At 41.1% G+C, this 13,410-nt stretch overlaps 1 protein-coding gene across 1 annotated transcript in view; it reads right to left on the bottom strand.

Moving 5' to 3' along the window:
* Positions 1–13,410, bottom strand: part of LOC146772546 (fibrillin-2-like) — a 263,733-nt gene that overhangs the window by 198,243 nt on the left and 52,080 nt on the right. The window contains exon 3 of the mRNA XM_085638491.1: positions 1,714–1,796. Coding sequence (XP_085494617.1) covers positions 1,714–1,796 — 83 coding nt within the window. The remainder of the gene's footprint in view (positions 1–1,713; positions 1,797–13,410) is intronic.

Here is a 13,410-nt window from a genome sequence, read left to right as displayed (position 1 = left end):
ATGTGTCAGCATGAAAAATGATTGTTTGTACCTCTGCATCCATCTGCATCTATATTTTGTGCTGATCTCTCCAATATCTTGAGAGCCTTACTTGCTTCCGTTTGTCTTTTGCTCTCTGAACATGTATAAAGTGCTCTGATACCTGCATGGGTCATGTTCGCGCTATATAAAACTTTTAAAATAAATACAATTTTGTGTTGCAATATACAGACAGATATGAGAGTAAAATAAAAGCCACATTAGAAAGCATGTCAATAATCTCAAAATTCCAAGACTCAGGGCATATCAACTCCAAAAGTACACTAAACAACGGGAAACAACCGCTTTTATCCCGCATGCCATTACAACAAAATGGCTTGCTGTAGGGGGGGTAGGAGGTGTTGGATTTAACTCCAACACCTTCCCTACTGTTGCACAGACAGGAGTTGGAATAGTAACTTATACTATTCCAAACTACAGCGCACCCCAACAGCAAGTCGCTGTAACGACTTGTGTTGTAATGGCATGCGGGGTAAAAGCATGCATTGTAACGTCATACAACCCTAAACAACCATCCCAGTACATCTACACTGGTAATAGGCTTAAAGCGCAACAATATGTCACACTGCAATAGAAGCCACAGCTCATTCCAAACTATGCCACATTTAATACCGAACTTATCACATCATCGTGCACAGAATAATAATGGGTCTAATTATCTATCCTGCTGGTCTCTCAACATGTTATTTCATTTTGAGAATAGTATGGGAATAAAGGGGTTCTCTGTGCCTCATTGTTTAATTTACACACTCAAATAAGTGTCTTTGTCCCAGCATTCGACGAGCTCATCTCTTAGACATTAAGGGTTTTGAACATCAAAATGCAAAGTAGTCCAGTGTCCTACTGAGATATTCCAAGGTGCTTGAAAAAAAATTGGGAATGACAGTCAGTAGTTGTCTAGCCCTGGGCAAAATGTTTATTACGTCTTACTAATTGGAGTAATTTCAAGTTACTCTTATGACGTGAAATTACCAAAATTTACGTGACTATGTCTGTTCGGGTAACTTTGCATACATTCAGGGGAAAATGGCTAACCATGAGCACCAGAACAGAGCACAAGTGACTGCTGCTGTTCCTGTTTGGTTGCATTTAGCGCTTTCTTATTTATACAAAATGCATCCTTAAGTCCATTTTGAACATGAGGGTGCATTTTGCACTAAGAAAATAGAGCTATATGGTTGTATGACATTATAACGCATGCTTTTACCGTGCATGCCGTTACAACACAAATGTTTACCCCGACTTGCTGTCGGGGGTGCGCTGGATGTTGGAATAGTATTATTTACTATTCCAACGCCAGTGTGTGCAACAGTAGGGAAGGTGCTGGAGTTAAATCCAACACCTTATACCCCTTGCAACAAGCCATTTGCGTTGTAACGCATGCGTGGTAACGGATGTTTCCTGAGCTATATGCAGGGTTATCCTCCTCGCGAAATTCGGCGGAACCTCACGTAATTTCATGTCATTATGCTGCAGCAAACTAAGCAAGTAATGTCCACTGCTCAATCCAGTCCCTGCTTGGAATACTCCTGATGACCAGACAAAAAGTTATGCTAGTCTTTTGATGGCGTTTATAAGTATTTGAGCCAAAAATACACTTTGGCCTCTAATGTTGACATACATTACCTCCACCAGTCTGAGCATGTGTGTACAATAAGCCAAAGTCATACTTACGAACAATACATTGATTTCCGCCTGGTAACGTTTTCCATCCAGGACAGCAGTACGAGTGGAAGCGGGACCCACACACGTTTGGCCTGAAACGGGGAACACTTTGTTACAAGCAACTCATTGGTTACCATTGACAGAACAACATTTATATTTGTTGGTACACAAAAATAGAGAGGCACAAAAAAGCATGTGCTGTCTTACAGGCAGGGTCACTGGAATAATGTGACACGGGAGGACAAAATTATGCGGCAGGGTTAGCTAACTCATGCCGCAAGGAAAGCCAAATTATATGGAATAATGAGGCACATCGTTTTATATAAGTATTACCTCATTATTTTGGAATTTTACATATGTTAACACTTTCTATGCAAAGGATTCATCTCATTAATACCACTTTGACAATCAAATACAAAAATAAGCAACAGAAACTTAAGCACTCTATCTTTGCAAAGGGCCTTCCACTGCATAGCAGCACGTTTTGCTGTGTTTTAGTAACTTTTGATGTGTTTGGGCTAGAAACAATATTTTTATTTGGAAACTGCAGATTATGCAACAGATGATGGGTTATGTTATGTGGCAAGTGCGGCAAATCTGTAATTTTGTGGAAAATGCCACAGACGCAAATGCATATTGTCAGCATGAATTGCAAATATTTAACATTTGTATCGTGGCTGTGTTGTGGTCAATTAGAGCATGACGTGTCCATAACAGCTCTGATATACATGTTTTTAAGTTCCATCTTTTAATGTGAGTAACCATGGACATCAGAATCTTCAAGTTCTCTAAAGGTTTAGTTACAGCACAGTCTTTACAAACCCTAAATGTCATGGCTAGAGCCCTCTTTGTGATTTCTGAGGTTGTGGTCTCTAAATAATTTGCCATCTACATGTACAATAGATACACTTGCCCCTTGTTATAAAAAAAAACTCCCTTAGCATTAATCTTCCTGAAATACCATCATTATTTTCACCTCTCTAAACAGTTACACTCACTTGTCCTACACCTAGTATGTCTGCACTCATTTTACCACATTCCCTTTACATACCTATGGGCCCTGCTATTACATTTGCGAATTGCTTTGCCTTGGGGAGTCTGAATGTTGAAAACACCTGGGGCAAGGGTTCAGTTCTGGGATTAGATTTTCACATTCTGATTTTGCAAGATTTCAACTCAAGTGCAACATGTGGAAAGCTAAAAACAGAAAGCCTGTAGAACCAGGGAAATATCTGAAAACCTTCCGGTGAATTTCAACACACCCCAAAAATTGCATTGTATTTATTTTTGGAATATCATATACATTTTTGGAAAACCACAATGACAAATTGGGTTATATAGCGAGGTATTATTGAAATGTTTGTAGCTCATTCATTTGGATACAAAATAACTCACTCTAACATAAAATTTTTCAATCGAGACAACACACTGTGTTACAATATTGAAGGTGTAGGAAGTGTTTGCTTATTTGCACACAATTGCCACAGAACTCGCATATGTGTGCCACTGTATTTCTCATTTCATAACTTGGGATATTCAAATTACCCAATATAGTTTTGTGATTTTTTTTTTGGGAATAGCGTTAACATTTTAATTAGAAACTTACGACCCGATTTAGAGTTTGGTGGAGAGGGTACACATTGCCAAACTCTCTCTCCACCCACCTGAGTTGAATGGACCACCAGGTTTAAGCTGATGACGTAAACCTTCCTCTAACCATCCGTCGAAGGTAAGTAATCCGACCGTCCACCCTATTTAGATTGGGCGGTTGGATAGCTTTTTTTTTTTTTGCTGTCACCGCCAGAAATATCAATCTGTGAGGGACAGTGAAAACAAGCATTTGCAATGCAATAGGTCTCGCATTTATGCAAATTTGAGCTATGGACATTGCAAATGACAATGCCTTTTATTTTTGTTTTTGTTTTTAAAACATAACTAAAAGGTATTGTCATTTAGAATGCCAATAGCTTAAACTTGCGCAAATGCGAGACCTATTACTTTGCAAATGCTTGTTTTTAAATCAATGACTAAGTCGAACATCAGACTCTGCTTTTCAAACTCCACCCCTCGTGACTCCACCACCTTTCCTCCACCACATCTTCACCCCCTATTTATGGGATCCCCGGAAGATTTTTTTTGCCAATTTCAGCACTGTAGCCACGTATACAATTATACAACACCCTGCGGCATATCACAGATGTAAAATGATGCAGAAGACAAACCTCGTCGTCTGAAAGTTACTGCACTATGAAAAAAGTAAACAGGGGCTTTTCATCATCAAAAAGGCACCCCTCTGTATCTGTGCGCAGACTTGTGAGATAAAGAGCTCACCAAGATGTTGTCGACGCGCTTCGAACACAGATTATGCGCGGAGCTTTGGCCCTGGGGCTGCGCCACGTGTTCTCTTTTCCAAAGCTTTAAAATCCCCCTCCACCTTGACACCGCTGCTCAACACGGCCTGGTGGCGCGCTTTCTCAACACTACACAACAAACTCCTTTTATCACTTCATATTGCACGAAATAAATGACAACAATGAAGTCCCAAATTAAACCCATTTCGCACAATCACCCAAATCCTGACAGATAGCGATACGTCTTTAAATCTGATTTTACATTGAGGCTTTTCTGTCACGGGCTGACAGCCGAGAAATCAGGGCAGGGAGGCATTACTCACACGCGCGGTTGCATAACACGGCAGAAAATAGGCCTTTTGCTTGGAAATGTGGAGGGACTATGCATGCCGCCGGCCCGTGGTCAGAGGGAGGGTTTGGACTAAGGGTGGGCGTAGTGCTCCACTCCGCCCGCGGAGTGTGCGTAGTGCTGCCTGCTTCATGGTCCACGAAGTAGGCGTAGCAGGCAGCGCTACGCACACGCCACGGCGGAGCAGAGATGCCCGCCACCCGCCTCCCGCCCACCCTCATTTTAAAATGCGCATTTGTGAGGAAGAAGTTGCCGCTGAAGCAAGAAGATGGAGCCCCGGAACGCTGCACCTCAGGTAAGACATTTTCTTACTTTTAACCACTTTAAGTTATTTTAAAATGAGGGCGGGCGGGAGGCGGGCGGTGCGTAGTGGGGCTACGCGCAGTGCGTGAGTGTGCGTAGATTTGGCCACACTACGTGATGCTCCACGTGGCCCCACTACGCCCACTACGCCCAGGGTTAGTTTGGACCGCTTTCATGAGTCTGTGTGAGGGTTCATGCGAATGCACGGGGTCATAGCAATGGCCTATAGAAACAAGCAAAAGCGAAAGAACGGCGCATTGTGTGTAACCTGACACACGAGGAATGCAGCTGCCACCCTGCTCATCGCTGCTCGCTCCCAAGAGCAAAACGCCGTGGGAGTGAGCATTAAAAAAGAAGGTGGGAAATGCACCCGCCTTTAGCCATTTGCGTGCTTTCATTAGTGAAAGACACACGCAAAAACCAATCATATGTGTGGGAGGAGTCAGACCCCCATGGAGTAGTTGAGAGTACTTACAAGAAGCCTCGCAGAGCAGCGCATGCGCGCAGGCTCAGGCTCGACCTAAAAAACTGAAAAAAATCCACATCATTAGAATGTATCAGAATGTTGAATACAATAATGGAAATATATGTCTGTGCCGTATGTAAAATTGAGCATGTTAGATCATGAAGCGTTGGTGAATTACAAGGTCCATTTCAAAACATATACTGATAACACCTATCATCAGATTGGAGAAAGAGCCATGAGACATTTCCAGATGTCTTCAGCATACACATCCATGGATAAAAGAAATCTGTAGGTTGGTGAATCCAGTCCAAATATTCATGCTATGAATGGCTCATTATTCTTGGAAAACCTCCAAACATTTTGTAGGAAGTTAAAAGCCTTGGAGGATACTCGGATAAATGCCTACATCAATTTTGAACTGGGCACACTGTGGAAATCGGCATGTACTCTAAAATCAACACAAAGTCGAGTTAACTAGAGCCTTGGCTCTGGTTAACAGAGTAATGGCACAACTTGAATATGGCAATATCAAATACACATCAGAAAGTGAAAAATCAATGTGTAAGACTCTGGCCCATAGTTAGAGTTTGGCAAACATGGTGGATATCCCATATGATTCATTGCAAGCACAGTATAGCCTATATCACACATTTTGATAAAGTATCCTGTCTGACACACTCTAAATAAGGACTCTTGCTCCGGATGAGGAAACAAGACCATGTAAATTCAGCAAGCAAAGCTCTCTACTGATCCTATGTTGAGATGATAATAAAATTCAAAATCGTATGCACCCTCCACAAATGTGCAAGTGAAAAATCACAAAAACATTTGTTATTCGAGCCAGTGATTCTAAATGTTTTTCCCGCAATGTGCTCAACAGAAAAGGTTGGGACAGCTGAAACACAGAGGAAGATTTCTGAGAGCAGTGCTTAATTTGAGCCAGTGTTTTCTGGTGCTTGGCACCGGCACTTAATTGTCAACACCGGCACTTGTGACAGTCTGCCACAAGGTGGTGCTGTCTGGCTAATTATTGATTCAATTTATATTAAAAATGACTATTACTTATTATACCAGAAGTACTCCCCATCAGCAACTCAAAATGAGATTACGAGTTGTATTTGAACAGGCCTAGAGTTCCCAGATGTTGAGGTCCCTAAATGAAGACAGGGCAGAGCACCACTACTAAGTGGGGAAGGAGGCAACTCCTTTTGTTTTATATTCCCTCACACACCCTAGTGGTGTCATGCTTCATCATTGGGACACCTCGACGCCTATAAGTCGAGGTGGGCTCGACCATATCTCAGGGAGCTCTTATGAAGATGTTTTTGGCCAGGGGGATAAAGATTAAGAACCCACAGCAGTTCCCAGTATCCCTTTTATTCTTGGAACTGTCGGGGGTAATAATAAAATAAAGTTTAAGGGTCAATTGGGATATTATGGTCCTAAGACCCTATAGCCAACATGTTTCAGTCCTGCTAAGCCCCATGAAGGGTGCTGGACTTTCTTCAGGGTGGAAAATAATGCCCCCTGGAATGGGTAAGGCAGAAGATTTCCCTGCACTATTCGGGATAAGGGCAACTAACGCTCCTTATCAATTCACGTAGACTGATTAGTCTTGTATGTCACTCCATCTAGGTAGAGAAACAAGGAGACAAGAAAGAAAAAGAGAAACCACATATATTTATATATGGAGATCCAGGAACGTTCATATCTACAGGCCTGCGTCTCAACTCATTAATGGTGAAAACAACAGACATATCCGGGTGGCGGGTGAAAAAACACTCTGAGTTTCTCACACGCTCCTGTTTGTGTGTTGCCCGGCTTGGTGGCGGCATTACGCCACATCCTATCACCTTTTATTCTTAGGTGCAAGTCTATGCATATTGGTCTAACACCCGTGTAATTCTCTCGTGGTAAAACACTATAAAATTTGTTAATAATCGCCGTGGTTTTTTTACACATGTACATGTAACATGATCGCGTGATTGCATGCTCACCTTTCACGCTCTTGCATACATCTATATATTCCTCTCATACACTCATTCTTACCCCGTTTTGAGAGGGGTATCGACTCCAAGTGGAAAGCTACCATCTGCGGGGTAGCCCTGTAGTCAAACACTTCATATTCGTAAGCGTATATTTCATCACCCCCGTGAGATATGAGTATCCCGGGTTGTTGTTCCATAGTCATGGAGAGGGCCCATAGAGTAAAAACATACATATAAAGAGAAACACAAAGACATAAACACAGGACGAAGTCCGTAAGAGTTATGTTCGGTGTAGGATCCCACAAGGGGACCCGCTTCTTCCTCATACCTTAGGGTTGTAGTCACTTGTCAGCATTACTTGCTTCCCAAGCCTTTCTTATAGCTTTGGGGGCCTGAAATTGTCCGAAGTTTCACATTTGTAAGACTATGATGGTTAGTAGTCGTGTTGTTATTATCATTTGTAGTAATGGCAGGGACAGTGGCTGTTGAAAGCTACAGTGGTCTCCTGATGAGAACCCTGGCACTTATTTTTTTTTACAAATTCAGCACTGTCGGAGAGTACTAAGACTCAGAACAACCTGAACTCTCGGGTAGAACCCAATCATCTAATCAGTGGTTGCAAATGTCTAAAAACTGAGATGTTCAGGATGGATTTCAGCTGTGGTCGATCATGAACGGTAATGTCAGAGCGTTGGCAGATATGGATCACTCATGTACAATTGAACTTTCATCATTCGGCTTAAAGACTGCTCCACATGTTGTTTTAATGCTCTGAAGAAACTATAAAATGTGACAATGCAATGCTTTATACAACTCTGCAATTAACAGCATGTGACTGCCTATCCTGATATCATGCAACTGGGACTGGATATAAGAAATATTGAAGATCAATATGTTTAAGGGAGATATTAGATTATTAAATCTGTTACATCGCAATATACTGTGGAAAGAGATCAATGTGACGTGGGGCGGGTGTTACGTAATGTTCTAAATCATAATCTCACAATATATAAGAAAATATTCCACTTCAAAAATAGGATATTGAAATGGTATGACACAAAGTACTGTGGAACAATGGCACTAAGGCATTGAAACTGAATATTTGCAAAAGGAATGCGATGGCAAAATGACACAATTAATATACCAAGTGTGAAATTAAGGCACTGTGATTGGTGATATTGAATTGGCTTTTTCACAATATATTGTACAATGACCTCTCTGTGGTTGGTGACACTGAATGTGTGCAGTCACAATATATTTTAAAAGTATGCCATTCTATTACTATATATTGTGAAATGTGGTGACCCCTGTCAGTGACCCTGAAATGGGTATGTCACACTATATCATGAAATTATGGCACTGTGGCCTATCACACTGAATATGGTATGTCGCAATACACTGTAAACGTATGGCACGTTGGCCAACAGCAGAATATACTTTATCATAATATACAGTGAAAGTGGGTCTCTTTGTTTAGTGACACTGAATAGACTATACCAATGTATAATGGTGAAATATGCCAATGTACTACACAATATTAAATATCACAATTCATGATAAGATGAGCAACTTTGGCCCATGAACAATGTATTTACTGATTCTTTTTACAACATTACAAAGAAGGCAGGTATTGGATGTTCATTTCAACAGGCATAGTTCTGTTTCAAAACATGCAATTGTTCTAGAACAAGACTCTGGCCTATTCTAAAGAAGAGTTGGGAAAAAAACATCTCACCAAAAATTATAGGCCCACAGTTTCACCCAAAAAAACAATCAAGCTCTTTACTGCTAACCCTCCCCAGGTGCTCTGAGCACATCTCAGTACCCTATTTCAAAGAAAGGTATTTTTAACATAAAGAGGTATTTGATAGTGCTCAAGATGAAGGTATTTCAGAGCCCCTATCAAAATTTAGGCCGAAACCAGTTTGCGGCTGCTTGTTTTCCTGTCGGGTAGGCCTTACTCTGCAGTTTTGGTGAGACCGCTCTGTAGTAGCAGGACCACAAGTGATTTGCATATGGCTGGTCTCTCTCTAAGTTGACACAGTGGACAAAACACTATGGACAGGAATGCGGCCAGAGTTATCAGCAATGGCTCAGATCAATTCAAGCAATCTTTCCATCACTTTGTTGTTTGTTCCTCCTTATGAAGAGCTAGCATCTCGGTACCAACCACAGATCTATATTAACACTTGTCAAGATCACTTGAGAAGTGTGGCGTCGCGGCCAGGGCGACTGATGCTGGAATCTGGGGCCATGGTTCGATCCCCAGCACCGGCAGCAGATCAGCCCAGCACCATGTGACTCTGGGCAATAGCTTGCTTAATCTTCCCAACGGCCCCCAGCACTGGGATGCCTTCAGGTAGCTGTTCGCGCTTTACAAATACTGGATTTATTTTATTATTTTATTTATTTATTTACTAACACTGAGCAGGCTCAGAGTGTTGCTAGACCCATAAACCTTTAGTATTTTTATGAGCTGTTATGTGGAGAAGCTCCGCTGTTCTTCAGCCAAGATGACCAGGAATACACATCTGTGGCAAGTAAATTCCAGCTCAAACATATATGGGGCCTTACATGGTGCAAACACTTTAGGGTAGTTATGAAACTATTTGGGGGAAAACAGACAGGGCAGGAAATGTGGTCACATTGAATAATGTTGTCCAAAGTGTTGCAGAAAAAGGAATTAAGTGTATTTATGGTCATTATTCATCGAATAGGATGAAATAATAGATTCTTATATATGTCACTCCTACATGCACAAGATCACACAAAGGGTCGAATGTAAAATGAGCCCTTGGTCACGATTGGCTGGGTAAGAGGAATTTGGACGAACATAGGTATGATGCAAGTTACCGCTGGTGATATTATAGATTCCAGAAATGACTGCAAAAGGCCCACACGCAAACCACCATGTGGTAACGAAATTGGAATACACAAGCCTGAATATAATTTGTGAGGATGACTGGACGAAAGAAAAGCTTTGCAAGTCTCCAAAAAACCATTGAGACAGGGAGTTGACCCAAAAGCAATATTGTTTCCTATCAACCGTCGGTTACAAGTTTACTGTGGCACCGACCTAGCTCTTTGTCTTTGGAAGCCAGCACATAGCTAACCGTGAAGCGGGAATTCCGCCGTTGCCTCCAACAGAGAGAACACACAGCTCCAGGTTGCCAGGGCCAGCCAAGCTGTCTGGGACAGATGCCCAGTCTGCACAAAAGGAAGCAGGGACAACCTGCCAGGGAGCCTGCCATAACCTTTGCTCAATGTTCCTAAGAATAATGCAGATTTTACTGTGAGGATGCCCACTGTGGAAGGTCTTGAGTGGATCTGGGTAATTTTTTTTTTCAGTGGACGCTGAAGAAAAAAAAGTGCCAAAATTTGCCATGAAACATCAAATGTTGTGAATGTTTTGGCTTATTATGGTGGTTCATGAAACACCACAAAGCACCAATATGTTTACAAAACTCCCCCGAAATAGGAAAACTGCGAACAAATTTTAAAAATACATTGCAAATATATATTGCAAATGTATGACGTTACAACGCAAAATTTACAACGTATGCCTTTAGAACGCAGTTTTTACATTGCAACATCCATTACAACGCATACCATTACAACGCATACCATTACATTGCATTTAAGGTAAGTTTTGGATAGTGTAGGGGTAAAAATTACTATTCCCACTCCAGTGAGTGCAGCAGTCGGGTAAGTGTTGGATAGTGTAGGGGTAAAAAGTACAATTCCCACTCCAGTGAGTGCAACAGTAGTGTAAGTGTTGGATAGTGTAAGGGTAAAAACTATGTGTTGTAATGTTATGCGTTGTAATGGTATGCGTTGTAGTGACATGTGTTGTAATGACATGCGTTGTAGTGATATGCGTTGTAGTGACATGCGATGTAAAGGAGGTTGCGTTGTAATGACTGCGTTTTAAAGGTAGTGCGATGTAATGACTGCGTTGTAAAGGTTGTTTCCCATATATTGCATGTGCAAAATTTTGATTGTTTCAAGTTTTGTTGCCAAGGAACTTATTTGCTAAGCAATATTGGGAGACTGAAATTCTAACCTGATTACTCAGTTCTGAATTCTCTTTTGTTCATGACAATACCCCGGGCCCCAATAATGACCTCCACCTGTAACAATGGGGTGGTCAAACCTTTCCTTAGAAGAGTAAATGCCTTTTGGTTAACTCAAGGCATCCTCCATCAATTTGATTGGAGGTGAAAAAGACACACACAAATGGGACCATGAAAACTGTGTGGTGTACTGTTTCTGATCCATCATACTGTTGGTAGCGATGTCTTTTTATTTGCTATGAAGACTTTCCTGACCATACTGTATTGTATTGTATTGTAATTGCATTTATATAGCGCTTACTACCCCTGACGAGGCTTGAAGCGCTTTTTCGGCAAGTAGCATGCTACTCCGTACCCCATAAAGGATTAGTGGTGAATTAGTATAGTGAAATATGAAAGTAATTTGAGTGGTGGATATGTTAGTTAGTCGATTGGATCGAGAAGGATAGGGGAGGGATAGAAGAGGGAAAAGGTTTGCATTTATATAGCGCTTGCTACCCCTGATGAGGTGTTAAAGTGCTTTTTTGGCGAGTAGCACGCTACTCTGGAACCCATAAAGGATTAGTGGTGAATTAGTACACTGAACTATGAAAGTAGTTTGAGCGGTGGATATGTAAGTCTGTTATTTGGATTGAGAAGGATAGTGGAGGGAAAAGGTTTCCATTTATATAGTGCTTGCTACCCCTGATGAGGTATCTTGGATCGCATCACAAAGTAGGCGCCTCATGTCTTGAATTAGATATTTTTATGGTCACTTCTGAGTGCTGTAGTCAACAATGCCATAAATGTAAAATGAGATATTATCTGTTTATCAAGGATACCCGATATTGGCCAATGACAGTAAAGCCATATTTTTAATTATTGATTCGATAAATTGGTTCTAAATCAAACTTACACAGACATCTTAAAATATGCCATTGGCTACACAAACACTAGATACTATGGTTTCATGTCTTATTTAACAGACTTGCTTTTCCTAAAGACTCATCCTTTGAAGAGGTTCGAAGTTTTGGCCAAGATATTTTTGAGCCATGAACTTCTCATAAAGATCTTGCACTGAACTTCAGCAACATTACTTATTAGTAAAACATCAGCTCTCAGAGTCTGGCCTGCAGCTGTGTGTGGGAAGATGGAGGTTGGCGATGATCGAAAGCTATCTAGCTGTCTCATTTCAATGGTGCCTGCGTGGAAGGTCAGAGACTTTGAATTGAACACTGTACATCTGTTTGCCAGCACAGTCCTTATTGCACGATTCTCCATCACTAGACTACTTGACCAGCGCCACACACCCTAAAGTTGTCAGCTTCAGCACTTTTTTGTATTTAATAACTTTTTCATGGGATGGACATGCTAACTAGCAAACAATGGGAACCACTAGTTTTGGACTAACAATAAACTACTCTGATGTGTCGTAATGGAAATTATGGCACTACAACCAACACTTCGTATATCCGATTATTTCTCAGCACGCTGCTCTGGTTCAAGCACTACCTACATTACTATGCACACAAATGCTACAAGGCATGTGTTCTGGCTTTGAAAAATTATTGTGGAAGAAATGATTTATCCTCTCATGGAACCAGTCTCACTGAGGGTATCTCTTAAATACAGATCATAAGACAAATGTTATAAGACAGCGGTTCTTGACCACTTTACTTCTGTGAACCCCTCAGAATCATTACTGGAATCCGGGGATTTCCAATTAGACATTATTGGAAGCCAGAGACCCCCGGACTAAGCAATTTCTATGATTTGAACCTCTAAACAATATACAACAAAAGCAAAACAAGTACAATCCAAATAATGGATAAATATTGAAATATTTTGTTTAATACACAATTAAATGTAGAAAAAGTTTTCACATTTTTCTTCTTTAGTTGCCTGTACATAATTAATTTGAATTAAAAAAATGTAATATTATTTAATTTTGTAAAACAGTTGTGGACCCCCTGAAAAGTCCACTCGGACCCCAGGGGGTCCGCAGACCACAGGTTAAGAATTACTGGTAAAAGGAAATAGTGCTGCCTTGAGAGTACTAGTTGGACAGCTACATCTGAGCAATGCTTGAGTGCCCAGAACCATCTCTCAGTGGCTTCCTGCTAAACCACCAGTAGGGCTTCAAAACACAATACTGCAGTAGTGGTGTATCTCCCATTGTCATTTGTAAACACCACAC

Source organism: Triturus cristatus, chromosome 12 (genome assembly GCF_964204655.1).
Source record: "Triturus cristatus chromosome 12, aTriCri1.1, whole genome shotgun sequence".
In the NCBI taxonomy this organism is placed as follows: domain Eukaryota; kingdom Metazoa; phylum Chordata; class Amphibia; order Caudata; family Salamandridae; genus Triturus; species Triturus cristatus.
Note: the sequence above shows the minus strand (reverse complement) of the source record. Positions and strands in the feature narration are given on the sequence as shown.